Below are 26215 nucleotides of genomic sequence, written 5' to 3'. Positions count from 1 at the left end.
TGTAATAGAACATGCCTGTAATAGAACCATGCAATGAGTTATACCTGTAATAGAACATGTCTGTAATAGAACATGCCTGTAAGAGAAGAGCTCCCATTCAGCACTCCACAGATAGTTATTCTTGCCATACTCCATCTTTATTCTTTGATGTCACTCTAACAGTAGGCAAAGCGTACTTGTAAACCGCGTCACGTGACGCGCACAAACCTCCATACCCCAGAAACTGCTCCGGAGTTGCGGAGCCTCGGACCTTCGCAGTTCCCCAGACTTCACTTGATTTGAAACTCCGAGAATTGGCTAACCGAATAGCAGTAAAGGGGTTATGCCCCTAGCAGGATCCGAGTTGATTCGGATATTTGTTCATCTGCCCACTGGAACTACATGTCCGATTGGCACTCGATCCAATCATTAAACTTCTGATACAATACCGATATTACAAGTCTCACTGAAGTTGTAGTGGTTGTAGTTGTAGTTGTAGTATTTGTAGTTGTTCTAGTTGTTCTAGTCATGGCCTTAGTCACATGAGCCTGGGGGAGCCTCGGGATTAAGCGGGCAGTGGGCGTCGGAGCCGACTCACGGTGAAGGGTTTGAGTCACGGGATGATTCACCTGCTTAAGTATGGGGCCCAGTGGTCCCTTCATCCGAGGCGAGTATAAGCTGGTGTTGGTGGATAAACGGAAGTCTATTTATTCAATTTTTTTTTTTTTTTTCGACGGTGAATCTGGGGTACAGTGACATAATTAGCAAGTTAAGGTGGAAATTATATAAATAGAGTGGTTTCCAGCTGGGCTTACCTTTTTCGATGTAGAAATAGTATAACCCACTAGTTTCAAGATGGCATACACTAAGATTGACATTAACGAAGAAGAACAGTTCTTCCAAAACCAAGTTAAAGAGATCACCCAATGGTGGTCCCAACCTCGTTGGAGAAAGACCAAGAGAATCTATACTCCCGAAGAAATTGCTAAGAAGAGATCTAGTTTGAAGGTTGAATATCCATCTAATAGTCAATCCAAGAAGTTGTTTAAATTATTAGAAGAACACGATAAAAATAAGAGTGTTAGTTTCACTTTTGGTGCTTTAGATCCTATTCACGTTGCTCAAATGGCCAAGTACTTGGATACCATTTATGTTTCGGGATGGCAATGTTCATCTACTGCTTCCACTTCCAATGAACCATCTCCGGATTTGGCTGATTATCCATACGATACCGTTCCAAACAAGGTTGAACATTTATGGTTTGCGCAATTATTCCACGATAGAAAACAAAGAGAAGAACGTTTGAGTTTATCCAAGGAAGAACGTGCTAAGACTCCATACACTGACTTCTTAAGACCAATTATCGCTGATGCCGACACTGGTCATGGGGGGTTGACTGCTATTATCAAGTTGACCAAGTTATTTATTGAACGTGGTGCTGCTGGTATTCATATCGAAGATCAAGCTCCGGGTACCAAGAAATGTGGTCATATGGCCGGTAAGGTTTTGGTTCCTGTGCAAGAACACATTAACCGTTTGGTTGCCATTAGAGCCTCTGCCGATATCTTGGGTACCGACTTATTGGCTGTTGCCAGAACCGATTCGGAAGCTGCCACCTTGATTACCTCTTCTATTGACCACAGAGACCACTATTTCATTGCTGGTGCCACTAATCCAAACTCTCCAGACTTGGCTACCTTGATGGCTGAAGCTGAAGCTAGTGGTATCTACGGTGAAAAATTGGCTGCCATCGAAACTGAATGGAATAAAACTGCCGGGGTTAAATTATTCAGTGAAGCAGTCATTGATGAAATCAAATCGGGCTCTTATTCAAATAAAGACGCCTTGATTAAAAAATTCACCGATAAAGTTAATCCATTATCTGAAACTTCTAATAAAGAAGCCAGAAAATTGGCCAAAGAATTATTAGGTAAAGATATTTACTTTAATTGGGATGTTTCCAGAGCTAGAGAAGGTTATTATAGATATCTTGGTGGTACTCAATGTGCTGTTATGAGAGGTAGAGCTTTTGCTCCTTATGCTGATTTAATCTGGATGGAATCTGCTTTACCTGATTTCAATCAAGCTAAAGAATTTGCTGACGGTGTCAAATCCAAATACCCTGATCAATGGTTGGCTTATAACTTGTCTCCTTCCTTCAACTGGAATAGAGCAATGCCTGCTGATGAACAAGAAACCTATATCAAGAGATTGGGTAAATTGGGTTATGTTTGGCAATTCATTACCTTGGCTGGGTTACATACTACTGCTTTGGCTGTTGATGACTTTGCTAATCAATACTCCCAAATTGGTATGAGAGCCTACGGTCAAACCGTTCAACAACCAGAAATCGAAAAAGGTGTTGAAGTTGTCAAACATCAAAAATGGTCTGGTGCTGAATACATTGATGGTTTATTGAAGATGGTTAGTGGTGGTGTCACTTCTACTGCTGCCATGGGTGCTGGTGTTACCGAAGATCAATTCAAAGAAAAAGCTGCTGGTAAGATCTAACTTTGATTCTAAATAGTCTTATGTCTTTATTTATAATGTATACACTTGTTTAATCTATTGTAATAGCATAGTCTTTAGTCGTTATATGTTTTTCGCAGTATAAACTTGTAGTGAAAAAAAAAAATATATATATAAAGAAAAAAAAAAAAAATAAAAATAAAAATCGACCATATCATCTCTTCAGATAATGGGGTTTATACTAACAGGAAAGCTAGTTCAGCGAAGCTCTAATCCTAAGAAAGAGAATAACAAACCCAGGTCTAATTGGCTAAAGCCAAATGGACCGCTACCGGCAAGCCTAAGGGTATCACAGAGAAAACGAATGGAATTAATGCAACTTCAAAAAAATGAATCAACAACGGCGTCCAATGAATCCATATTACAGAAACAAAATGATAAAAGTTTATCGATATTAGAGAGATTCCCAAAAGAAATCCTCGAAAGGATCTTCATATACGCCGGCAAAGATAACAATTTACCCTTACTTAATAAAAACTTGAATAGTGATTTGAATTACAACTTCAGACATGTTCTAAAGAAATGGGGCGAAATTGGTACTAAGATTCCCAATTTAAATTTTTTGATAAGCTTCTTGAAATACAATTTCGTGTATGACGTGATTAAAGGAATTGACTTTGATTGTTATCGTTCGCAATTGAAGGAAATGGAATCGTATGTTTATGAATGCAATGATCATGAATTGAAAGAAAGGTATCAATTCTTTAGGGAGCTACTTGATAATAGCGAAAAGAGTCCATACGCAATCGATTTGGCTGCTTTTAATTATAAGTTCATGCATTCATCTATAATTGATTTAAATAAAGAGAATCGTTTTTATTCAACTGTGTTATCGAAAAAAGACATCGAAAAGGAAAATATTCGTCTTGATTATAGTTTCAAAAAGCATTTAAAAAACATTGAGTACCTTGTGGCTAAAGATAAGTTGGCAAACTACGAGTTTGATCAAACTAGTGAAGAATCAATCGAACATCGTATATTTTTACAAAATCAAGTCAAATCTTTGGAAGAAGAACATGAACTCTTAGCAAAAACAAGCGCAGAGTACGATGGTGATATCAATGATCATATATGTTTGCCATCATACTTTTTCAAAAACTATTCGAAAATGAAAAGCGATATAGTCATCAATTTATTAACTAAGGAGAATTTTTGGATACCGAACGGAGGAGAAGTTCTTGAACAGTATCTTGAAAATCATCCAAAAATTTTCTTAAATAATTACAAAGTTTTTATGGAAAGGGCTATTGGGAACTTTGAGGTAAAAAATTTAGCTTTGCTTTTCAGTAAAGTAAATGATCGAATGAAAGATTTCAATATTAAGAAATGGCCAACTAAAATCGAAGGAGAACATGGGAAATCTCATCAAGTTGAAATGAAACGTTGGTTTAGTGTGCTCAAATACTATATAAATGAATTTTATCAATTACCAAATTTTTCAAACGATTCTGAATTATGGAAATCATTGAAAGATAAGTCACCATTTCTATTAGATTTCCTATTACAATTTAGAGACCCACCCGGTGATTTAATGTGGGAACACTCTAATAATGAATATAATGATTAAAATAATATATTTATATATATATATATTGACTATTATGTGTGAGACTAGAAAGAATTGAATTTATTTTACAATGCTGTTTCAGTAATGTTGACCACCTTCAATTATATTTTGTTGTTGAGGGGCTTGTTGTTGGTATGGATCAGGTAACAGCTGTAATAAAGGATTTGGGTTTGCTAATTCATGAAACCAAGGATGTTGTAAAGCTTGTCTTGCAGTAATTCTTGCATCTGGTCTCATTTGTAATAAACTTGTTAATAAGTTTAATCCCATGGAATCTAAATTTGGTATTAAACTTCTTAAATCTTGAGGAACGAAAATTTGCCAATTACTTTTATAATTTGCATATTGACTAATACCTGGCCAAGTTCTTTCGTTGGGAGTCCCCATTAATCTAAATATTTTTATTAATTGATCTTCATTTGCAGTACCTGGGAATAATGGTTTACCAGTACACATTTCTGCAAATATACAGCCAGCAGACCAAATATCAATGGAAGTAGTATAAGCTCTAGAGCCTAAAAGAACATCAGGTGCTCTATACCATAAAGTAACAACTTCATTTGAAAAGGTATTAAAAGGAATACCAAATGCTCTTGCTAAACCAAAATCTCCTAGTTTCAACTGTCCTTCATTATTAATTAATAAATTTTGTGGTTTTAAATCACGATGTAAAACACTATTATCATGACAAAACATAATCCCTTTCAATAATTGAAACATGAATGATTTAACAGTCTTCAAATCTAATGCCCCATTATTACCATGTGCTTCCATATAATGTTTCAAATCTTTATTTAAATATTCAAAAACTAAAGTCAATTTATTTTCAGTATGTATAACATCATATAATGAAACAATATTTTCACAATCTAATTCCTTCATTAATGATATTTCACGTATTGCAGTTGATGGGGTCCCCTCTTCGGAATCCAAACTGATCTCCTTCAATGCAACCAAAGCACCAGTAGCTCTATTTCTACCTTTGTAAACAGTAGCATAAGTACCTTCCCCTAATTTTTCAAGTTGTTGAAATCTAATCTGGTTAGTATCGAGTCATAAATCAGTAGCGAACTTGCGATTTCCTCAGAAATCATTCACTTTTTCCTCCACTTTTCTTTCAGCTATACATACTGTGATGACGATCCTGCCATTTTCCTCAGTAATTACCTCTAGTATACCTTTTTAAGTTGATTAAAACCTGGTAAAATGGTGGGTTCTTGTCTTTTTTCAATTTTTTCTATTTTAATCTAAAGGGAAAAAAAGAGAACGAACAATCGTCCCCGTTTGTGTGCAGGATGACGCCCTTGCTTAATAGTCTTTTATTGCAAAAAAAACCTCTAAAGACTTAGCTCAGGCCGTTATTGGGCCCTTCTCGACCCTTTCTTAGTCCTTTGGTAGCTACAATAATGTGGAGAGGGGCCTACAAGAGCTGCGAAGCGATAAGTGTCTATAAAAATCTATTAGGACTAGCTATTTAGGAATTAATGGTTTCTAGGACTCTTTTTCATTAACATCATGGTGTTTTCGACCCAGCCTTCAGCACCTCCTTCCAAGGCTAGAATGTCCAAGACCCTGGTCTGCATGGAGTCATGGGACTCATTTGATGCTTCAGCTACTTTTTTTGTACCAATTATGGCTGCATTTCTGGTACTTGGAATTCTCAACATTTCTTTTGCAACCGTCCAGCCCATTTGCTTTGAGAGATCCTCAACGTGATCTACCAAGGCACCGTAAGTGGAGGTTTTCTGATCTTGATTTTGTTTCTGGTTGCTTTGTTTCTGGATCACTTTGTTTTGTTTGTGGTTGGTCTGATTGATTTGTTTCCGTGGACCGTATCTGAATTTAGCTCCCGATAAAGCATGTGAGCAGCATGGAATTACGATAAATGGGAAGCCTAATAAGGGGATCCAACAAGTGAGCTCGTCTGAATGGTTACCAATGATGAAGGTGTTTGGTGGGAACTCGTCGGTTGTACATACCTGGGAAGATTGTAATAAATTGGCCGATGAATAGTAAGACATTAATGGTACGTTCCCCCGAGCAGTTTCATCGGGGGATTGATGATTGGAAGAGAGTTCAGGGACTTGGAAAAATCTTCCATTATCTTTGATATGTGGAGCAAGCTTAGCCACGGCAGGATGGGGTTTTAATAATACACTTGGAATAATGATCTGCTCCAATAAGTTATCTTGAGTTTCTTTGGGATATATCGACCAAGACTTTCTTGCTCTTGCGTCAATTCCTTTCCCTTTATAACCTTCTTGGTTTAAAATATAGACTAACAATCCATTACCGCAACCCAAATCACGAAATTCGAATTCATCTTTATTAGTGTACTTCATTCTCCAAAACTCAATTAAAAAGGCTGCGATGGCTAGGTCTTCGAAAACATGTTTCTTAGGATCAGTGCTTTCACACCATTGGTTAACAAGATGTGATGAATATTTCTTCTTCAAACTTATATATCTATTTTGAAATTCAATCTTGGGTACAACCAAATCGTGATTAACCCTTTTTTCATATCCGACTTGAGCCCCATGTGCATGCTTGCTTGAAGTTTGTAGTAATCTAAGGGCAATTCTTATTGGTCTTTCAGTATGCTCCAAGTTTCTTAAAGAGCTTGCATTTTGAGTATGATCAAATGGTAAGTAATGTATTGAAAGTGATGATTTACTAAACAATATCCCAACCCCGTAAACTGGTGGTAAATAAAATGGAATCTCGTCACTGGTTTTAATATGCGGTATGTAAACTACTAAGACTGATTCATCTTCCTTAGCTGTATTTGGAGGACTGGTGAAAACCAAACATGTTTGATTAATCAAGTGGTCTTTGAATGGATTTCTAGGTACTATTCTTCTTATTATTTCATTCTTCACTTGTAATTTGATTTTGCTTTGGTCCAAAGGGCAATTTTTCAAATCAACATCATCCAAATATCGATGTAGAATAATATCTTCTGGTTTATCTGATGTGGGAAATTCAGGAATCTCGTTTATTTGCTTGCTTACAAATGTGAAATCTCCCTTCTGGGAGTCATATACATTTTCCTTCAAAATATCAGCCCTCATAATCACTGTCGAGTTTATATTTGGTTGTCTGATTAGATTTGACATTGCAGTTTCAAAATGATGAGCTTCGAAACCAACCGATGTCTTGTATATTGGAACCCACGGTTCTCCCAAAATTGACTCTTGTGAGGTAAGTGCTTCTATATCAGCAGCATTCTTATCCTTAGTACTAAGTTTCGTCATGCTTATTTGGTTAGAAGAGAAGAAGATTAGGCTGTTTTTTAAGGGAAAAATTTTTTTCAGTTCTTTTTTTTTTGTTTTGTTAGGCCGTTTTTTTGCTGCTTTCTACAAAAGACATCAAAAGATGGAATTAATTGCAAATACATAAATCATGAGGAGAGGAGATTAGAGATCAATGAAATACCCATCACTGACATCGGAAAACTGGTGCTTTTTATAGCAATAATGACACTTAAAGTTATCTGCACCTCTTTTGGATAATTGCCAAATACTGTCTCTCAAAGCCAAATGCTGACAATGCTCTAGCACCACGACTGGGTTGTATACGAAATTCAAAGGGTCTGGGTCGTTTGAGCCTTTCTTCTTTTTCTTTCTCTTGTGTTCTGCTTCGGATAGTGACGAACTATTGGTGGTTAGTGGTATAAGCTGTTCTTTAGAAACAGGACAAATGAAAATTGGATGATATTTAAATAAAAACCTATTGGAATCAGGAAGCAGAAATGGTAGATCAAAGTTATAGGGTGCTTCAACATTAACCCTTTTAATGTTTGAGTCACCGGTCGCTCTGTTAGTGGGGGGATTGTTGTTCCCAGGATTAATATCTGGTCTAGCAGCGGAATCCAACGATACCGAAGCTTTGGAAGTTTTGCCCAATTTCTTTTGAAGCAGACTGTATTTTTGAAAATTTGGTAGATTGATGAAACCAGCCAACATTGCTTGGAAAAGTGAAGAGTCATTGGATAACTTCATATCCTTACAGTATTCGGATATAAATTCATTTGATAGATTTATAAATAAATGTTGTTGCAGATGAATATTTTGGAAGTTAGCTAATAATTCACCTAAAAATTGGGATTCGCTTGCACGATCTTTCTTCTTTTCTTTATATAGATCGTAAGTTTGCTTCATTTTGTTGGCTAGATCGGTCAAAAGGCTGAAAACATGTTTCTTAGCAAAATCATCATCACTATCTCGATCTGTTTTGAACAACAAAAGAGTCATGAGTGGTGATAATTCGTGGATATATTCTTTGGAGAATCTGGGGAAATATTCTTTGGAATACATGTAAGCTTCAGCGGCAGAGTCAAGACTAGTGGTTGATGGATTATCTTTATCACCGTTTAGTAGCAATATAAATTGTAAGATATGGAATTTGAATTCAATCTCATCGTAATTGGACAGTGGACTTGCATTTGTTAATTGGCTTATACCCGAAGATAGGGCCACATTCTTATTATACTTATCTTTAAACCACTGCAATACTCTAGTCAAATCATGACGAATTGTGATATCATCAACTATTTCATTCAATAATTTAAATTTGGCTAGGAGTTCGTTTTCAATAACAACTTCATCGTTGGGAAACATCTCCTTAACCAACTCCCTGACAATGTCACACTGGCCAATTTTAAGTAAATGCAATATAATTGCTTTCAATAACTCCATTTGATTTTCTCCCTTTATATACTCAATCGTGCCTTCCAGAACTTCTCCAGTGGTAGGGTTCTTCTTTGGGTCTTTAATTGGGTAGTTATGCAAGTTTAACGGATACGTATAAGACTCATCTAAATCGATATTGTATCTGCTATTATTAAGTATATTCTTCAGAAATTTATTGATTTGTGAATTGTACCCTTTAAGACTGGATATGGACTTCTTGTACCAAGTATCTGTGCAATTCTCCAATAGCTTGACATCAAACGTATCCGACACACTCTCCTGGCTTTCCTCTGACCGTAGTTGTTCTTCTAGAGAGGACTCAATCAGTTTCAATTCGTTAAGAAAGTCTTGCGATTCGCTAGCAATATCACTGAATGTCGTGGTTCCAGCCTCATTGAGCGCCACCACCTCTGTCGTTAGGTTATCTAAAAGAGCCGTACTCATGCTGAGTGTGTGAATCGAAGGAACCAATGATTAGAAGTAATAGTAATAGTAGTAGTAGTAGAGGTAATCATTTTTCTCCCTTATACCTTTGTACGGTCCTTATCGGTTTTCCCACACTGTACAGGAAGAGTCCTTAACAACTTGCAAGATTCAACACTATGGGGTCTACAAACAAGCGTAAGCACTAGATAGTATATTTCTGGCTATATCATTGTTGACTATGTATTTGTTTTTGTTTTTGATATGATTATACACGTTCGTCCCGTCGTAAAGAGGCAAGCCTTTCTGAGCAATCCAATTATGTCTCGGAAGCTGATCCAGTAGTTTGGCTATCTATTCGTCAATTCACGTATCACGGTGATGTGACTTCGTACTTGACAAGTAAAGGAGATATCTTGTGAGTCTTTTTTCGACAGCTATCCACTTAAATATCTAAGAAATCGGCCTTCACTAGAAGTTCTAATGCAAGATGAGTAGGTATATTGAACTCAGGTATATTTCCCGATTCTGCCAAGTCCTTATACTTGTAGTGGTAGTAAAGGTAATCCACGATGCACTCGAGGATATCACCGTCCATGTCCAAGGAGATCTTACCCGTTCTCCCTTCACCAAAACCTTGGGTACTTCTCAACACTGATGAAATCAGCGCAACCTCCTTGAGTACAATGAACTTATGGTTGTCAGCCGATACCAAGGTAACGTAAGAGGACTCTTCTGTTCCGGACATACTGGATTGTAGGTATACTGTAATTCGTTGTGAAAGGAATCTGACTAAAGTAAAGACAAACTTGGTCTTGAAGTTTGAAAAATTATCAACAAAAATGAGCACCTAAAAAAAAGCAGTCAGGGATAACTTCTTCAATTACAAGATCAAATACACATAGTCATGCTGGCAAACCCTAGTCTGAATTGGCAGAAGCTCCAAGATGTGTATTATTGTAACAGGCCCTGTTACGAGACGTTGAATTGGTCAATTGATAACCTACATTCCAATTATAAGGTAACAATTTCTCCAGATACTAGTTTGATTGCATTAACTTCTAAATTTGTTCCCCATCCAAACTTGGTGGACATATACTCCATCAGCGGAACAAAACTATGGTCTGTTGTGTATAATAGCAGTCCCAGTGACCATATTGTGGATATAATGTTCAAGGACGAAAATCTCTGTGTTATATTGAATAATCACAAATTTCGATACTATACTGACTTTAAAGGAAATTTCAGCGAACATAACTACACCCAAGATCTAATTGCATTGCGAGATGCTCGATCAACTGCTCAGAGAGACCGCAGTCCAAACTATAAGCTGGCACTTATAACTAATTTGGAAAATAATGAAACTGAAGAAATATTTCATGTTTTAGAAGCTACCACTTGGAATAAGTTTTTGATTTTGAAATTGAAAGATCGCTTTATTATAACGGATTTGGATTCTTTCATTAATTATGAAGCAACTTTTTCTGGACTTGATTTGGATCAAATTCACTATATATGTCCGCTTTCTTATGAAAATGAGGTTTTAATTATTCTCTTGAGTTATGAAAGGTCTGTTGTTTCATTTAAAATTGATTTCAGCAGTAGCTCTTACGAGTTGGTAGACCACGAACTTACCGACGGGTCTTTCAATCAAATTTCCGCCTCACCCAATGGCTCATTGATTGCCTTGTTCAATTCTGAATTATGCAAAATATTTGTAATAAATAACAGTTTCAATCAGGTTTTATTGGAGTATGATACATCTAATGATTCAAGCTCTCCATACCAAGTAGAATGGTGTGGGAATGATGCAATCGTTCTTTCTTTGAGAGACGAAATTAAATTAGTTGGCCCTGGTCAAAGATCAATTTCCTTTTTTTATGACATCATAGAAGAGGAAGACGTGAATTTGGACTTGATTCTTAAAGATAATAATGATTTGTCTTTTACCATTCCTATCATTAAAACAGAAGTCGATGGACTCAAAATCATCACCACCAATAAAGTTGAATTTCTTAGCAGAGTTCCAGACTCCTGTGTCAATTTGTATCAAATTGGGTCTTCTCATCCATGCAGCATTCTACTTGACTGTGTTGATAAGGTCGTACAACATTCTTCCAAAGCTGACACTAGCATTTCTTTACTTAAGTCAGATCATGCATTATTGCTGGCCATGAAAGAATGTTTAAATGCATCTCTTGATGAGTTTCAACCATACTGGCAGAAAAAAATATTGAAAGCTGTCTCATTCGGTAACATCTATAATGATGAATTTTATAATGCTGAAGAATACCTTGAAGTTTTGAACTATCTCAAAGTCTTGAACCAACTTAGGTCAAGCGAGATTGGTTTATTCTTCACTTATAATCAGTTGTTGTTGGTAGGATGGGAAAGAGTGATCGAAATGTTGTTGAGAAGAGACCAGTATTATCTTTCACTCAAAATAATTGATATTCTTGGATTGCAAAACCTTTCCGATACAGTATATGTATATTGGTGCTCGAACAAGATCAAAAAAGAACTTAATATGTCTGACATGGAACTATTTAAAATAATAGTTAATAAATTGTTAGATGGCTCATCAAATAAGTCAGCTAAAAACTTAATATCCATTAAAGACATTTCAAACACTGCATTTGAGGAGGGAAGAATAGATTTATGTAAACTATTAATCAATTTAGAACCGTCTATTGACAAAAGAATCGAGTACTTCCTCCAATTTGAAGAGATTGAATTAGCTTTAGTAAAGTCTTTCCAATCAGGAAATTACGATTTATGTCGTTTGATCTTACTATATCTACAAAAAGAGCTAACCACATCCCAATTTTTCAAAATATTGAATCAAAATGAACAAAAAGGCTTGATCAAGGATACTTCATTGAATGAAGTTGATGATCCAAAAATCTTGAAACTTGTCAATAATGAAAATTTATTTGTTTCAGGAGATTTAATTGGTAATTTTTGGGTAAATAGTATTGGTAAATCAACGCCTAAAATCCTTGAAAGATACCTCTTAGAAGAAGATAAAAAGGTGCAATTTGATACGATCAAGTTGAAGGAATTTATCAAAGGGAACGACAAACACAGTTCTAATGATATAGTTGATAATTCTCAAAATGAGGCCTACCATGAAGAGTATAAATCTAGATTGTCCAAATTTACTGGAAGATCCGCATCTAAAAGCTCAGCTAAATTTTTCCAAACGGAACTACAAATTCTTGAATTAAAAAGGAGACTTACAGAGACCTACCAAAAATCTTTTTACAGTGAAAAATCTTTGCTTGACATCTTGAGAAAACTAATCAAAATGAATCAATTGAAGCAAGCAAATAAGATTGTAAAAGATATGAAGGTTTCTCAACAGAAATTTTGGCATTTAGTTCTACAGACTTATGCTCAAGAAGGCGAGTTTACCAAGCTTTATAAATTTATCACTGATAATAGTCAATCGACAAACCATTTGAAATCGCCAATTGGATTTGGACCAATTATTAAAACCTGCATGTTTCATAAAGCACCCCAAGATCAAATATCAATATATATTGAGAGTAGTAATGATCTTGGTTATGATGAAAAAACCGAATTATATTTACAAAATGGGGATATTTCACTGGGAGCTAATGAAGCCTTTAAGAATAAAGATGCTGAATTGCTTCAAAGGGTTTTAATCAGAGCTGAAGCAATGAATGATAGAATATCCAGAGACAAAATAAAGAGTTATTTGAATAGATTAGGTTTTTAGATTTGTGTATTTTATCTATCAAGAAATGAAAATTACGTAAAATCATTAATGAATGCATTACTTCAATCGGTGGGAATAAAGTTCCCGTTTTTAACGATACCATTGCTGCGACCATCCTCTCCTGTAAGCCATCCTGGAATTGTTGTCGGGTCCAAGATCTTTTCATGTTCGTTAGTAGTAAGTACAGATAATTCGTGTAGGCCAGCAAACACATCAGTACCAGTGAGTTTTAATTTAATGAATGAATTAGTTTCGTTTTCATCCTCAGATTGTTGGAATTCGTTTGTAGACTGATCTTTATCAGCAAAAGGTTCTTTGATTAAGAATTCTGCGTATTGAATAGGAGCGATTGATGTAAACTCACTTTTCTCTGTTGATTCTTCATCTGAAGATTCGCCGTCAATTTCGTTTGTCAAATGCATGATTCGTTTACTTCTTCTTTGCTCAGTAGTTTTGTTATCGTCATACAATTTTGAAGATTTCATTTTACCAGACTTTGAGCCTTTAAATCTCAAGTTAGCAAGTTCTTTTAAGTGTGTCATGGCAGCTTCTTCTGATGTTTCGTTTTCTAACTGTTTTTGTTGCTCAATTTCCTTGAGAGTAGCATGACCTTCTATTTTGTCTAAAGGTAATATATCAGCCACGCCATCTGCATACGATGACCACACACCCAAACTGTTGGCAAACCTTGAGCTACCCTTTAAGATATGCATTGACTCTAAGGATCTTATGGGTTTTTGTTTGTCATCGGTGATCAAGCGTAGCAAGTTCATTGGATTTTGAGGCAAGCTTCTTTCAACTGTTTGCATCACTATATTTGTTATCATATCATCACCAGGAGTATGAATTATATGGGGTGAATTTAGCGGAATTGCAAGAAAGTACGGTTTATGAGACGATATATGCGGTTTGGTGGAACTTTGTAAAGCAATTGTGGGCTGAAGATCAAACACTTGTATCCTTATGATAATTAATGGGAACAACGGATGACGACAAACATAAATGTTGTTGATAAACAAAGAACTCAAGTCTTTTGTTAGGCTGTGCAAGAAATTCTTAGGGTTGAGCAGAATAGACACCTCTTTATCATTTCCGTCTCTAACCGTAGACAGAATCCAATGGAACGCATTTGGACGATCCACAATAAGCTGACAATCAACCTGGGACATCTGTAGCAAGTTTAAGCCTTTATTCCAGTATTCAAAGAGAATTTCATCAATAATTCTTCTCTTGGGCCATCTACTCTGAGAAACCTTCATTTGCTGCGACGCCTTGCTCACTAGCGCATTGTATTCCTTCTGGTTACCTCTATGATTCTCTTTATCCAAGTGAGGTTGTGTATTAGCTAGTTTTGGCCATAGGTTTACCAACTCGATCAATGACAGTTTAGGAAGACGCGATAAGAAATTAGTCAAAACCTTCTTGGAAAGAACAGGAATATACGTGTTCGGGAGAACGTTTTTCCCACTGGCCCTCACTGTTCTCCTCTTGCTTGACATATCCTTCAATTGGTGCTGTCTTTGGCCAGAAGTAGTTGTTTTGATAATCAACTTTTGATCTTGTTTATACTTGATGTTGTGGGCGTGCAACCACCGAGTGCTCCCCCATAACGAGATGATCTTCTGCGTAATTTTTTTTTTTTTTTTCATTTTTTTGTGATGGCATCGATTTTTCAATCGAAGTGAAAAAGGTATAACTACAACTATACTAAGGTATTCTACAAGAACCAGGCTCAGAGATGTCTACAGTGGAAACCGCACAAGCTGCCAGTGCCAGTGAAAATGGTACATCGCCATCGCAGACTGGGGCACCAATAGATGATTCCTTGGACAGAAAGACTTTATTTGTTCGTTCTATTCCATTTGAAGCTACTTCCGAAGAGCTTTCGGAGTATTTTTCTCAGTTTGTTCCAGTTAAGCATGCTGTTATTGTTAACGATAATGAGGGTAAGTCCAGAGGATTCGGTTTCGTTTCTTTTACCTTGGATGATGATACTGTTACTGCGTTAGCAGAATCAAAAAAGAATAAATTCAAAGGACGCTCTTTAAGAGTTGATATTGCCAAAAGAAGAGATCGTAAAGATAAAGAGTCTAGTGCAAAGGAAGAGACCAAAAAACTGCCAGTTTCAGCTCCTGAAAAGAGAAGAGCTCGTTTGATCATTCGTAACTTACCATGGTCTTGTAAAAACCCTGAAACTTTGAAAAAATTGTTTGCCAAATATGGTGCAGTTTTTGATGCTTATATACCTAAGAAAAAGGGAGGTCAAATGTGTGGGTTTGCATTCGTTACAATGAAGAAACACGCTGCAGCAGATAGAGCTATCAAGGAATCTGCAGGTTTGAAGATCGATGGTAGAGAAGTTGCCGTTGATTTAGCTATTGAAAAATCAAAATGGGAAGAAGTTAAAGAAAAAGAAGTTGAGCAAGAGGACGATGAGGACGATGAAGACGACGAAGAAGATAGCGAAATTAAAGAAAACGATGAAGAAGAAGAGGAAGAGGAAGTTGACGAAGATGAAGAGAAGGATTTCCATGACTTAAATCAAGTTAATTCTGACGACGAAGTTGAAGACGAGGATGAGGAAGAAGAAGAGGAAAAACCAAAATCGAAGAAGAACAGACAAGAAGCATACTCTATATTTGTTCGTAATATTCCATATGATGCCGATGAAGAATCTTTACGTGAACATTTTGAAAAATTCGGTCAAGTTAAATATGCATTACCTGTCATTGATAAAGAAACTGGTTTAGCTAAAGGTTCTGCGTTTGTTGCTTTCAAGAGACCAGATGCTTATGAAAAGTGTTTGGCAGGAGCACCCACTGTTGAATCCACTTCTATGTTAATTGCGGATGATGTTTCTCCAGATTACGTTTACCAAGGACGTATTTTATCTATAGCATCTGCTGTTGATAGAGACTCTGCTCTCAAATTATCAGAAAGAAATGCAGATAAAAGAAAAGAAGTATTAGGGAAAGCCCCTGGTGAAAAAGATAAGCGTAATTTGTTTTTATTGAATGAAGGTAGAATTACTGAAAATTCTAAATTAGCTCAGCAAATTAGTAAATCTGATTTAGAATTAAGAGAAAAATCTTATAAATTAAGAGTCCAACAGTTAAATAAAAATCCAGCATTGCATTTATCATTAACAAGATTGGCAATTAGAAATCTTCCAAGAGCATTAAACTCTAAAGCTTTAAAAGCTTTAGGTCGTAAAGCTGTTGTTCAATTTGCTACTGAAGCCAAAGAAGAGTTGAGACAACCATTATCTAAAGAAGAGCTCAATCGTTCAATAAAATTCAAACACGAATCTGGTGAATTTGAAACTAAAACAGATGGTCCAAAAAAATCCAAGAATTCTGGTGTTGTTAAACAAGCTAAAGTTATCACTGAAGTTAAAGGTTCTGGTGAAGCAGGAAGAAGTAGAGGTTATGGTTTTGTTGAATTTAGAGATCATAAATGCGCTTTAATGGGTTTAAGATGGTTGAATGCTCATGAAGTTACTATTCCTGAAATCTTAGAAGGTTTAACCGATGAAGAGAAAAAATTGGCCGAATTAGAAGGTTTAAACAAGAGAAAACTTATTGTTGAGTTTGCTGTTGAAAATGCCCAAGTTGTTAAGAGAAGAAGAGATAAGGTTTTCCAAGCTCGTAACAGACACTTGCTTGATTCCAAAGATAAACCTAACGACAAGAAAAGAAAGAGAGATGACGATGATGATGATTCAAAAGATGGTAAGAAAGGTGGAAAGAATAAAAAGGCCAAAAAAGGTGGTCAAAAGAAAGGTAACATGAATAAAGGTAATATGAACAAAGGTGACAAGAAAGAAAGCTCAAACAAATCTGAAGATAACAAAGATAAGTCAGGACTTTCCAGTGATGTCAAGAAACTTATTGGTATCAAACGTAAAAGAAGAAAGAATAAGAACTAAGCCCGGAATTTTTAACCAGTCCACCTAGCATAGTCATATTTTCGATTCTCACTTTTACTATTACTTAACTTTTTTTTCAATTCAAAAGAAAATCTGTTGCATGTACATTATATATATTTAAGTTAAATAGAATTAATATATCATTTTTGTAAAAAAAAGCTTTTCTAAGTATGTTGTAGAAAAAAAAATTAAAAATTACTGCGAATTTTTGCATTTCGGTTGCAAAACTTGAAAAAATTAACTTTTTTATAGTAAACCTGAAATACCATATTGTGTTGATGAATATATAGAGACAGTTGTAGTATCTTTGCTAATGGTAAGTCTTTAAGAACTTACGCCCATGTTTACCAATTACATTTTTGTTCTTGTTTTTGGTTACCTTGCAGTAGCATTACCACTCAACAACAGTGATGGAGTTATTGTGCAGCGGATTGAAGATGGTATTGAGTACACTCTTTCAGACTTGCCCAATGGGCAGTTTATTGCTAGAGTGAATAACGGTATCAAGCAGGCAAAGGTGGAATTGGCTCCAGTTCTAAAAGAATTTGAAACAATGGAATCATTGACTAACTCACCGTTTTGGAAGAATTTACAAAAACAAAAAGATCCTATTGTTGCCAAAAGTACAGCCATCAAAATCAAAGAAAGTGATTCAATCTTTTACTTCAAGAGCAGTGAATGGGTTGATACGAATCAAGTTGAAGAGCTCGAGTTGCAAGGATTGATAAAGAGACCCAAACTCCGTAGACCATCTTCGAAAGATAAGTATAGGGAGATTGCAATGGTTGAGGTTCAATATGGCGATAGCGAAACGAAGGAAGTCTTAGGTATCCCAGTATCACACTGTGTTTCTTCTGTTTTTTCCTCTGGAGGGGCGACTTATAGTCAATCTTATACTTGGAAACAAAAATTGTCGATTTCCATTACTCCTCAGTTGTCAATGATGGTAGCAGCGATCGGAGCTTCTTTTAGCGGCTCAATGGATGCTGTAGCATTAAGTTATAGCTCCACCGGAGGGATCTCGTGTAAAGCTAAGCCAGGAGGGAAGGTTCAGGTGTTCAGTTCGATTAAGTATAGATTTTTCCCCCTGGCGAGAAAAAGAGACGTGGTAATTGGCGGAGGGTCGACTGACTTGGAAAGAAGTGAATGGTCGAGGATCAAGAGCGAAACTGGTAGTGGGAAAGGGACTTTTGATATGTTTGGACCAATTTTTTTCGATTTAACAACGATTCCCCATCATCAATGTGTAACAAAAGTTGAATATTTGGATTGTGACAATCCACAAAATGTTTTAGATATGGATGATAGAACAGTTGATCCTAGAAAAGGATTAACATTTTGACTACGGCAGGGAATATTGAAACATCTTTATATAAGTATTGATATTAGGAAAAGAAGAAATAGTAATAATTATATATGAGAGAAAAGAGGAACAAATCAAACAAATAAGAAAAGAAGGATAAAAATGAATGTGTCAAACCATCAAGTCAAGGGATGCAAATTTTCAATTTTGAAATTCTCTTTTGCTTTTTATGTGATATAAATCTTTTTTTTTTTTTAATAAAATTCTTTTCAAAAACGTAAAAGCAAACGACATAAACTCATGAAACTTCTAAGTAATATGGACTGGGAAGGATTAAAATACATAAATGGGAGAGGAGGAGGTCTATTGAATGGGACGGTGACTTAATGGAATTGAAAAAGGAGTATTAAATTACAATAATGAATTGAATAAAGAAAAAAAAAAAAACTAAAGGACAAGACTCATTAAACATAAAAGTGACTATAAGAAATAATCACTTCTTTGTTGTTTATTAGTATTATTTTTAACCGATAAATCACCATCTTGAACAGCGCTAAAGATTTTAAAGTTTGGTTCTAAATCATCACCAACTTGCATGACACTAGCGACGTTACCACATCTATAACAATAATTAGGAGCCGACCAAACGGTTACAACGTCTTGGTCTTTGAAATGGTAACGGAAACCTTCCATGACTAATTGATGAGCTCTAGCAATTAATTCTAAATTATTGATATAATTAAATTCTCTACTAACTTTTGAACCAAATAACCAACCCGCACCTCTTGGACTAACCGCCCAAGTATCAACGTTATCGGGATCACTCCAAACCAAATCACAGAACCCACCTTCATGGGGAACTTCTTGAGCTCTCGAAAGAACTCTAATTTGATCCAACATTCTAATTTCTGGAGATAATCCACCATGAACACATAATATTTTACCATCAATGATAGCAGCCAAGGTTAAGAAATCAAAAACTTGACAGCAGTATTTCCAAACAGTTGTTGAACCATATTTAGTCAAACATTCTTCATAAAAACCATAAACTTGAGTAATTTGTCTTGATTCATGATTACCTCTAACAAGAGTGATTCGATGAGGATATTTAACTTTTAAAACCATTAATAAAGTAAATGTTTCTAAAGAAAAATAACCACGATCAACATAATCTCCTAAAAAAATATAATTTGTATTATTATCATCAGTTGGCAACCCACCAGAAATTTGAAATAGTTCTAATAAATCATGAAATTGTCCATGAATATCACCACAAACAGTGACTGGAGATTGAACTGGCTGGATATTGGACTCCTCCATCAATAATTCTTTAACCAATTCACATAATTGCTTCATATCTGATTCAGATAAAGCAATACATTTTTTGATTTGCTCTAACCATTGATCTGGACCTCGTTCACCCATAATGCAATAAAACTCGTTGAAAAGAAGAAAGAAAAAATTAAAACAATGAAAAACCGTTAATACATAAACTCGTAAACCGATTAAATAATAAGCATAAATATAAAGCCAATTCAAGCTTTCTGATTAGTTATTGAAATGAAATATACCTTGATATCACCATAAAAATAACCGCAACAACAAGGGTTCTTGGAACAGTGGACTAACTATGCTGCAAATATCCACACTATATACTCTAACCTGCTATAGAATAGGTTAAACTAATAGGAAAAAGGATAACTAGTAGTTGATCTTTGATATCAAAAGAAAAAGGAAAAATTGGGTCCAGCGAGCAAAGTTTTTTTAATTAAAATTAAAAAAAACCAAGGCTTGAGTGTTTGAGTGCACGGGATCGAGGATACTTGTACTTGACTCCCACAGAATATATACCCTATTACTAATCTGTATTGATCTAGTTGTATATTCTTTAGCTTTGGTAAAGTCAGCATATCATATTGGGTTGAAGCAGCAAAAAAAAGTAGTGCCGAAGGGAGAAACTCGTGCTCTGCGCACGACCCGGTAATTTTTCCTACCAAAAAAAAAAAAAAAAAAAAAAAAAATCAACTGAAAAATCGAAGAAAGAATAAAGTCCTTTCAAGTACAACAGGAAACCCACCAGAAACTCACCCAAAACAATATGATCAGCTCCAGGATGATAAGGGCAGGCCTCAACGTGCGTATGCGAGTTGGGATGCGTGCTTTCAGCAGCAGCCGAGCCGTGCAGAACGAAAAGGACGAAGCTCCATTACCATCGAGCAGCGAGATGAAAAGTGAAAGCACCTGGACCAACTCGAGCGAAAAGAGCCAAGGCCAGATATCGACAAGGTTGTTCGACATGACCCGTGAGTTGCAAGACAGGGCCGAGCCACCATTAACCATCCATTCCCAGTTCACGAAGAATTTCAAGAGCGGGACTACATACGATCCCTTTGACTTTAATAATAAGAGATTGAAGATCGACCAAAATGAGTTCCGTGCACAATTGAATAACCGTAAAAACAAGGTGGACCCATTTCAAAGGGCCAATATTGATCCTAGAGATTTATACACCATGCCCGATATTTTATCTAAGTTTTTAAGTACCACCGGTCAAATTTTACCCAGATCGGTCACCGGATGCTCTCCCCAAAACCAAAAGAAGTTGGGGATTGCCGTTAAGAGAGCCAGAAGTGTTGGCTTGTTATCATCTGTTCATAAAAGTATTGGTTTACCCGTTAGAATCTTGTAAATAAAGCACCCGTACCTAATACACACCCGTACCCTCAGTAACATTCACCCACACACACCCGTACCCTCAGTAACATTCACCCACACACACCCGTACACCCAGCAAGATACAGCCAATTAAACACTGCGAGCAGCAAAAGGGCAAATTAAAAGATCATAAGTTTTCTGTTTTTTCTCTTTCCAACTACTTTTCTTTCAATCAATTCAATTACAAGATGATGTCTCAAGTTATTGCCAAACGTGCTGCTGTTTCCGCCAGACCAATGGTCAGATCATTTGCCTCTTCCACCAGAATGATGGCTGACAACAATTCCGAAGGTGCTACCGGGGCAGGAAAAGATGCTTTTGGTGACCGTGAAAAGGCCCAAGAAAACTACTACATTAAAAAACACGAAGCCGAACAATTGAAAAACTTGAGAGAAAAATTGGACAAACAAAAGGAAGCCATTAACAATTTGGAAAACGAAATCAACAATTTAAAGAAATAATTGACCCCAGAGGGTTCCCCCAGAATATGATTTGGTGAAAATTTAAAAATTTAAAATATTGCCAAAACACACACCCGTACACCACGAATCACCATGATGTATAGCAAAATTTATTCAAAAAACTCACTACTGTAAAGAAAAGTATATTTAATAACGGGTTAGTAAAGATGTATTAAAATATAATAAATATTCATATGGCTTAGTAAATGTAGATGGATATATAAAGCAATAAGGATTGAAATTTCATTTCCCTGCTGGTATTATTTGCCTTTTTCTCTGAGAATACTTTTATGGAAATTTAGGTTTACCAATTAGGAAGGCTGCTAGGACTTGATATATACAGATCAAGTATTGCTTACTGTACCTTTCGTATTGGTAAATGTAGTACGATGAATAAGCTTGCTTATTAGTTTTCCATATAAGGAGATTTTTCGCTTTTGAAAAACTATATTTCATTTCTTTGACCCTAAGTATGGCTCAACCAAACGAATCACTCTTAGCAAGGTATGGGATTAGATATAATCCCATGGCTGAATTAGATAATCCCAGTACTAATTCCCTTATAGAGAATCCCATTAATAATTCCCTTATGGAAAATCCCATTAATAATTCCCTTATGGAGAATCCTATTAATAATTCCCTTATGGAGAATCCCGAAACAGAGACGGTCGAAGAGGAAGCACCTCCGTTAGATGAATACTCTCAACCACTAAGTAATGAAGAGATTCCTCCTTATAATGTGAATCTACATAAGTATCTTGATGTAATGTCTTTTGATCAAAGATTTCAGCCGGTGTTGAGAATAAATCGTCATATTATTAATGACGATGAAACACTCCAAAGTTTTATCGAGAAGTTTACTTATCATGGTGTGATTCCTGATTCAATAAATCTATGGGAAATAAGCCATATAGATGATTTAGAATATGAAGGTTTGATTCCCGAATTAATACCAAATGAAAGCAATAACGTTAATAATATCGATTATTTATTTGCTCTATATTTAAGCTTAAGAGATCAGCATAACGCTGCTCCTCAAGTTGATATTAACGAAAGCTCAATACAACCAAATTTACTTGAACAATTATCGGGTATAATTGCTTTACCTAACGAACGAAGATTAACCACCCCTACCGATACATCTGAACCTCGTCGTACTCGTCGACACTCGGAAAGAGCTCGTCAAAGAGCATTACAACTTGAATTTCAAAGACAAGAACAATTTGCAAGACTAGAACGAGAAGAAAGAAGAATAAGAGCAGAAAGACAACGGGCCCGTGAAGCTCATCAAAGATTAAGAGCTGAACGAGAACGTTTAAACCGAGAAAGAGTCATACGCGAACAGTTAAAACAAGAACGATTAGAAAGAGAACGAGAACGAGTTGAAAAAGAACGGAGGAAACTAGAACGAGAAGAACGGGAACGTAGGAGAGAACGTAAAAGACTTGAAAAAGAACGTCTTGAAAGAGTTGAAAGGGAACGGATTGAACAGGAACGGATTGAACAGGAACGGATCGAACAAGAACGGATCGAACAGGAGCGGATTGAAAAACAACGGAAGAAAGAACGTCTTGAACAGGAAAAAGAACGTCTTGAACGGGAAAAAGAACATAGAAGAAGACGCCAGGAAAAGAGAAGATTAAAAGAAGCCAGAAAACAGAGACTTGAAGAAAAGAGATTAAAAGAAGCAGAATTACGTGAACAAGAACAATTCCGTAAAGCAGAACAAGAAGCAGAACAAGCACAACTACACAAAGAACAGAATAAACAAAGGAAACAGAGATTGAAACAAAAGAGAAGAGAAGAAAGAAGAGAAGACCAAAAACACCAGGCCCCAGTGCCTAAAAGAGAACCCCAGTCCCCGGAGTCAATCATCAACCGTCATAAACCCAGACACTTTACTACCCCCATAGCGTCTCCTTCTTTGTCCTCACTCACCACATCTTCCTCCTCTTCGTCCGCCAGGATCTCCCACCCTTATCGTCCGATGAACCTCCTCCACATATCAACGTAGTCTTTGTATTAATAAATGATTTTTGCAACCCAAAGGACCCGTAACCCGCTTATGTAATTTTTTTTTTTGTTTTTTTATGGTGAGAATAGCGATTACATTTGCACCTGCACATAACCAAAAAGGGCAATGGGCCTTTTCGATTTTTATTTCCATGATTTTCTTTTATCTCATCATTTCATTTAGTAGTAGGAAGACATCTTTAGATAGACACTAGGAAAAGCCATGTCAGCCCCAGAAGGATTTCAAAAAGTCAGTGAGGAAGCCCATACTTCGCAGCAAATCATTCAACAGAACCCATACGGACCAAATCCAGCGGATTTCTTATCGAATGTATCGAATTTTCAATTAATTGAATCAACATTAAGAGAAGGAGAACAATTTGCCAATGCCTTTTTTTCGACAGAAACCAAGATTGAGATAGCCAAGGCTTTAGATGATTTTGGAGTTGATTATATTGAGTTGACTTCGCCAGTTGCCAGTGAACAAAGTAGAAGAGATTGTGAAGCCATTTGTAAATTAGGATTAAAAGCCAAAATCTTAACTCATATTAGATGTCATATGGATGATGCTAAGGTTGCGGTTGAAACCGGAGTCGATGGAGTCGATGTTGTTATTGGAACCTCTCAATTTTTAAGACAGTACAGCCACGGGAAAGATATGAACTATATTGCTCAATCAGCAGTGGAAGTTATTGAATACGTTAAATCAAAGGGAATTGAAATTAGATTTAGTAGTGAAGATTCGTTTAGAAGTGATTTGGTTGATTTATTGAATATATATAGAACTGTTGATAAGATTGGGGTTAATAGAGTAGGTATTGCTGATACTGTTGGATGTGCTAATCCAAGACAAGTTTATGAATTGGTACGTACTTTGAAAAGTGTTGTTAATTGTGATATTGAATGTCATTTCCATAATGATACTGGATGTGCCATTGCCAATGCCTATACTGCTTTAGAAGGAGGAGCAAGATTAATTGATGTTTCAGTGTTGGGGATTGGTGAAAGAAATGGTATTACTCCATTAGGAGGATTGATGGCAAGAATGATTGCTGCTGATCGTGATTATGTTTTATCAAAATATAAATTACATAAAATAAGAGATATTGAAAATTTGGTTGCTGAAGCAGTTCAAGTAAATATTCCCTTCAATAATCCAATTACTGGATTTTGTGCTTTTACTCATAAAGCTGGTATTCATGCAAAAGCAATTTTGGCAAATCCATCAACTTATGAAATCTTGAGTCCTGCAGATTTCGGTTTAACTAGATATATCCATTTTGCCAATAGATTAACTGGTTGGAATGCAATCAAATCCAGAGTTGATCAATTAAACTTACATTTAACCGATGAACAATGTAAGGAAGTTACTGAAAAGATTAAAAAATTAGGGGATGTTAGAAAATTAAACATTGATGATGTTGATTCCATCATTAAAGATTTCCATGCTGATTTATCAGCTCCTTTGGTCTTACCGGGTCAAACTCCAGAAGTTACTCATGTAGTTGAAGGATTAGATGAATCTTCTTCTAAAAGACAGAAAAATTAGTTTCACAGTAAATACATATATATTAGTGTCTAGTATGTAAATTATAAATCATTATACTAAAAGATATACCACCAAAAATGACCGACATTAAGCAACAGGTCATGATTGACTTATAGCGACTTCCGGAATTGGCATCGGTACCAACTTTATGATCATGGATATAGATCACTATGGCCGTTATAGCATTGATCAAGGATATTATTGAACATATAAGTTCAGTATTAGTATACATTTTTATATCATAGGTATTAATTTTTCAATCAAAGTTTAAAAGCAAGCTCATTACCTTTATTAACAGAATCAGGCCCCACGTTTATCGAAGATGATCAGTTTAACAAGTAACAGATCAAGCACAGTTCAAGTAGTTGGTAGAAGACGTGGATTGAAAGCTTTTGCATATCCTCATCTAGTTATTCATCTAACCAATTAATTAAACTTTTAAGTGAGCAGTTTTTGTCAAGCCAATTTGATGGACTATTTTTAGTGGATGGTTATACTTTTGACGCAGACCGGTACACCTAACCATGTAACCCCGTTCTTGGTATACATAACTACACCATCAGTACATTATAAGTACCTCTTCACTATAAGTACCCATCGACCCCCAGCCATGAGTCACTATCAGACACTGCTCAGTAGCTGCTTCGTCCAAAATGAGTAAATCCACCAAACCCACGGTCAGATTTGATATTGCGAAGACAGAGTCTGCTACTACTACTGCTGATGCTGCTGCTACTGCTGCTACTGCTGCTAAGCGCAAGAACAGGAGGAAGAACTACACACTCCTACTACCCATTCTAGTGCTCTCCCTCATAGTAATCCTAATTCTAGCCCTCTTCTTGATCCTCAAACACAAATCTTAATTTAAGATCAATTTTTGGCCCGGCTGCTGGCTGTGGAAAGGGTAATGTCGTGTGCTTACATCAGCACCCCAGCCTCGGTATAGCCATTTGCAGCATTTCTATCTATCTATTCATATGATACTATGAATACTAATACATCCACTAACATCCCAGCTATGAGTACTAAAATTCATCTTATCAGTGTTGTCTGCATCTTATGAAAAATGAATCTCATCGTATAAAAAGTGAGTACTAATATCTGCTCATCTAGTGAATACTTCTCTTCATCTAATGAGTGCCCATCTGTTCATCTAATGGGTACCCATCTGTTCATCTAATGAACAATATCTAATATAGGCTCATAATACTTATATTCACCTAATGTGTTTGTCCGTGGATATCTCTCTAATGAGTTCTAACGACTTCCATCTAATGAATAATGAAATAATGAACTCTTGAAGTTATCGTGAAAG

General features: G+C 36.0%; 15 protein-coding genes across 15 annotated transcripts; 9 read left to right on the top strand and 6 right to left on the bottom strand.

The window, feature by feature from the left end:
• Nucleotides 1–834: 834 nt before the first annotated feature.
• On the top strand, nt 835–2490 carry ICL1 (isocitrate lyase 1; the record flags this gene model as incomplete). The annotated part of the gene is made up of 1 exon (XM_020220085.1): nt 835–2490. One exon carries the CDS (start codon nt 835–837, stop codon nt 2488–2490), a length of 1656 nt encoding a protein of 551 aa, XP_020076657.1.
• A 187-nt stretch (nt 2491–2677) lies between these two features.
• On the top strand, nt 2678–4075 carry HYPBUDRAFT_166071 (uncharacterized protein; the record flags this gene model as incomplete). Its single annotated transcript, XM_020222724.1, has 1 exon — nt 2678–4075. One exon carries the CDS (start codon nt 2678–2680, stop codon nt 4073–4075), a length of 1398 nt encoding a protein of 465 aa, XP_020076656.1.
• Nucleotides 4076–4109: 34 nt separating this feature from the next.
• On the bottom strand, nt 4110–5276 carry PHO85 (cyclin-dependent serine/threonine-protein kinase). The gene is made up of 2 exons (XM_020219622.1): nt 5207–5276; nt 4110–5108 (listed from the first exon to the last, which is right to left on the bottom strand). The coding sequence occupies exons 1-2, from the start codon at nt 5224–5226 to the stop codon at nt 4154–4156; spliced, it is 975 nt and encodes a 324-aa protein (XP_020076655.1). The 5' UTR covers nt 5227–5276; the 3' UTR covers nt 4110–4153.
• A 235-nt stretch (nt 5277–5511) lies between these two features.
• HYPBUDRAFT_152470 (tRNA (uracil) methyltransferase) lies at nt 5512–7354 on the bottom strand. The gene has a single exon (XM_020221032.1). It carries the CDS (start codon nt 7327–7329, stop codon nt 5557–5559), a length of 1773 nt encoding a protein of 590 aa, XP_020076654.1. The 5' UTR covers nt 7330–7354; the 3' UTR covers nt 5512–5556.
• A 94-nt stretch (nt 7355–7448) lies between these two features.
• Nucleotides 7449–9210, bottom strand: HYPBUDRAFT_10787 (ubiquitin-protein ligase; the record flags this gene model as incomplete). Its single annotated transcript, XM_020218596.1, has 1 exon — nt 7449–9210. One exon carries the CDS (start codon nt 9208–9210, stop codon nt 7492–7494), a length of 1719 nt encoding a protein of 572 aa, XP_020076653.1. The 3' UTR covers nt 7449–7491.
• A 165-nt stretch (nt 9211–9375) lies between these two features.
• Nucleotides 9376–9937, bottom strand: ELC1 (elongin C; the record flags this gene model as incomplete). The annotated part of the gene is made up of 1 exon (XM_020222520.1): nt 9376–9937. The coding sequence occupies one exon, from the start codon at nt 9935–9937 to the stop codon at nt 9635–9637; it is 303 nt and encodes a 100-aa protein (XP_020076652.1). The 3' UTR covers nt 9376–9634.
• A 150-nt stretch (nt 9938–10087) lies between these two features.
• On the top strand, nt 10088–12931 carry VPS16 (tethering complex subunit; the record flags this gene model as incomplete). The annotated part of the gene is made up of 1 exon (XM_020219621.1): nt 10088–12931. The coding sequence occupies exon 1, from the start codon at nt 10097–10099 to the stop codon at nt 12929–12931; it is 2835 nt and encodes a 944-aa protein (XP_020076651.1). The 5' UTR covers nt 10088–10096.
• Nucleotides 12922–14430, bottom strand: CHL4 (Chl4p; the record flags this gene model as incomplete). Its single annotated transcript, XM_020218592.1, has 1 exon — nt 12922–14430. The coding sequence occupies one exon, from the start codon at nt 14428–14430 to the stop codon at nt 12994–12996; it is 1437 nt and encodes a 478-aa protein (XP_020076650.1). The 3' UTR covers nt 12922–12993.
• A 184-nt stretch (nt 14431–14614) lies between these two features.
• Nucleotides 14615–16911, top strand: NOP4 (mRNA-binding ribosome biosynthesis protein). The gene has a single exon (XM_020221031.1). The coding sequence runs from the start codon at nt 14670–14672 to the stop codon at nt 16857–16859; it is 2190 nt and encodes a 729-aa protein (XP_020076649.1). The 5' UTR covers nt 14615–14669; the 3' UTR covers nt 16860–16911.
• Nucleotides 16912–17397: 486 nt separating this feature from the next.
• On the top strand, nt 17398–18210 carry HYPBUDRAFT_122094 (uncharacterized protein). Its single transcript, XM_020219275.1, has 2 exons — nt 17398–17541; nt 17590–18210. The coding sequence occupies exons 1-2, from the start codon at nt 17413–17415 to the stop codon at nt 18199–18201; spliced, it is 741 nt and encodes a 246-aa protein (XP_020076648.1). The 5' UTR covers nt 17398–17412; the 3' UTR covers nt 18202–18210.
• Nucleotides 18211–18642: 432 nt separating this feature from the next.
• SIT4 (type 2A-related serine/threonine-protein phosphatase) lies at nt 18643–19587 on the bottom strand (the record flags this gene model as incomplete). Its single annotated transcript, XM_020218603.1, has 1 exon — nt 18643–19587. One exon carries the CDS (start codon nt 19585–19587, stop codon nt 18643–18645), a length of 945 nt encoding a protein of 314 aa, XP_020076647.1.
• Nucleotides 19588–20314: 727 nt separating this feature from the next.
• On the top strand, nt 20315–20851 carry HYPBUDRAFT_156351 (mitochondrial 37S ribosomal protein bS18m; the record flags this gene model as incomplete). Its single annotated transcript, XM_020222194.1, has 1 exon — nt 20315–20851. The coding sequence occupies one exon, from the start codon at nt 20315–20317 to the stop codon at nt 20849–20851; it is 537 nt and encodes a 178-aa protein (XP_020076646.1).
• Nucleotides 20852–20958: 107 nt separating this feature from the next.
• Nucleotides 20959–21439, top strand: HYPBUDRAFT_196806 (uncharacterized protein). The gene is made up of 2 exons (XM_020222987.1): nt 20959–21293; nt 21375–21439. The coding sequence occupies exons 1-2, from the start codon at nt 21066–21068 to the stop codon at nt 21390–21392; spliced, it is 246 nt and encodes an 81-aa protein (XP_020076645.1). The 5' UTR covers nt 20959–21065; the 3' UTR covers nt 21393–21439.
• Nucleotides 21440–21810: 371 nt separating this feature from the next.
• On the top strand, nt 21811–23352 carry HYPBUDRAFT_147901 (uncharacterized protein; the record flags this gene model as incomplete). Its single annotated transcript, XM_020220084.1, has 1 exon — nt 21811–23352. The coding sequence occupies one exon, from the start codon at nt 21811–21813 to the stop codon at nt 23350–23352; it is 1542 nt and encodes a 513-aa protein (XP_020076644.1).
• A 222-nt stretch (nt 23353–23574) lies between these two features.
• Nucleotides 23575–24900, top strand: LYS21 (homocitrate synthase; the record flags this gene model as incomplete). The annotated part of the gene is made up of 1 exon (XM_020218647.1): nt 23575–24900. The coding sequence occupies one exon, from the start codon at nt 23575–23577 to the stop codon at nt 24898–24900; it is 1326 nt and encodes a 441-aa protein (XP_020076643.1).
• Nucleotides 24901–26215: the final 1315 nt, after the last annotated feature.

The sequence above is a fragment of the Hyphopichia burtonii genome (genome assembly GCF_001661395.1).
Source record: "Hyphopichia burtonii NRRL Y-1933 unplaced genomic scaffold HYPBUscaffold_3, whole genome shotgun sequence".
NCBI classification, from domain to species: Eukaryota; Fungi; Ascomycota; class Pichiomycetes; order Serinales; family Debaryomycetaceae; genus Hyphopichia; species Hyphopichia burtonii.
This window is presented reverse-complemented; position numbering and strand designations above follow the sequence as displayed.

Bases quoted from the DNA above. Each gene is read 5' to 3' on its own strand.
- PHO85 (XM_020219622.1), bottom strand. From the start codon at position 5,226: ATGGCAGGATCGTCATCACA. The intron at 5,109-5,206 runs GTATGTATAGCT...TAACCAGATTAG, and splicing joins ATGGCAGGATCGTCATCACA to ATTTCAACAACTTGAAAAAT.
- HYPBUDRAFT_152470 (XM_020221032.1), bottom strand. From the start codon at position 7,329: ATGACGAAACTTAGTACTAAGGATAAGAATGCTGCTGATATAGAAGCA.
- NOP4 (XM_020221031.1), top strand. From the start codon at position 14,670: ATGTCTACAGTGGAAACCGCACAAGCTGCCAGTGCCAGTGAAAATGGT.
- HYPBUDRAFT_122094 (XM_020219275.1), top strand. From the start codon at position 17,413: ATGGAATCATTGACTAACTCACCGTTTTGGAAGAATTTACAAAAACAA. The intron at 17,542-17,589 runs GTTGATACGAAT...GGATTGATAAAG, and splicing joins ACTTCAAGAGCAGTGAATGG to AGACCCAAACTCCGTAGACC.
- HYPBUDRAFT_196806 (XM_020222987.1), top strand. From the start codon at position 21,066: ATGATGTCTCAAGTTATTGCCAAACGTGCTGCTGTTTCCGCCAGACCA.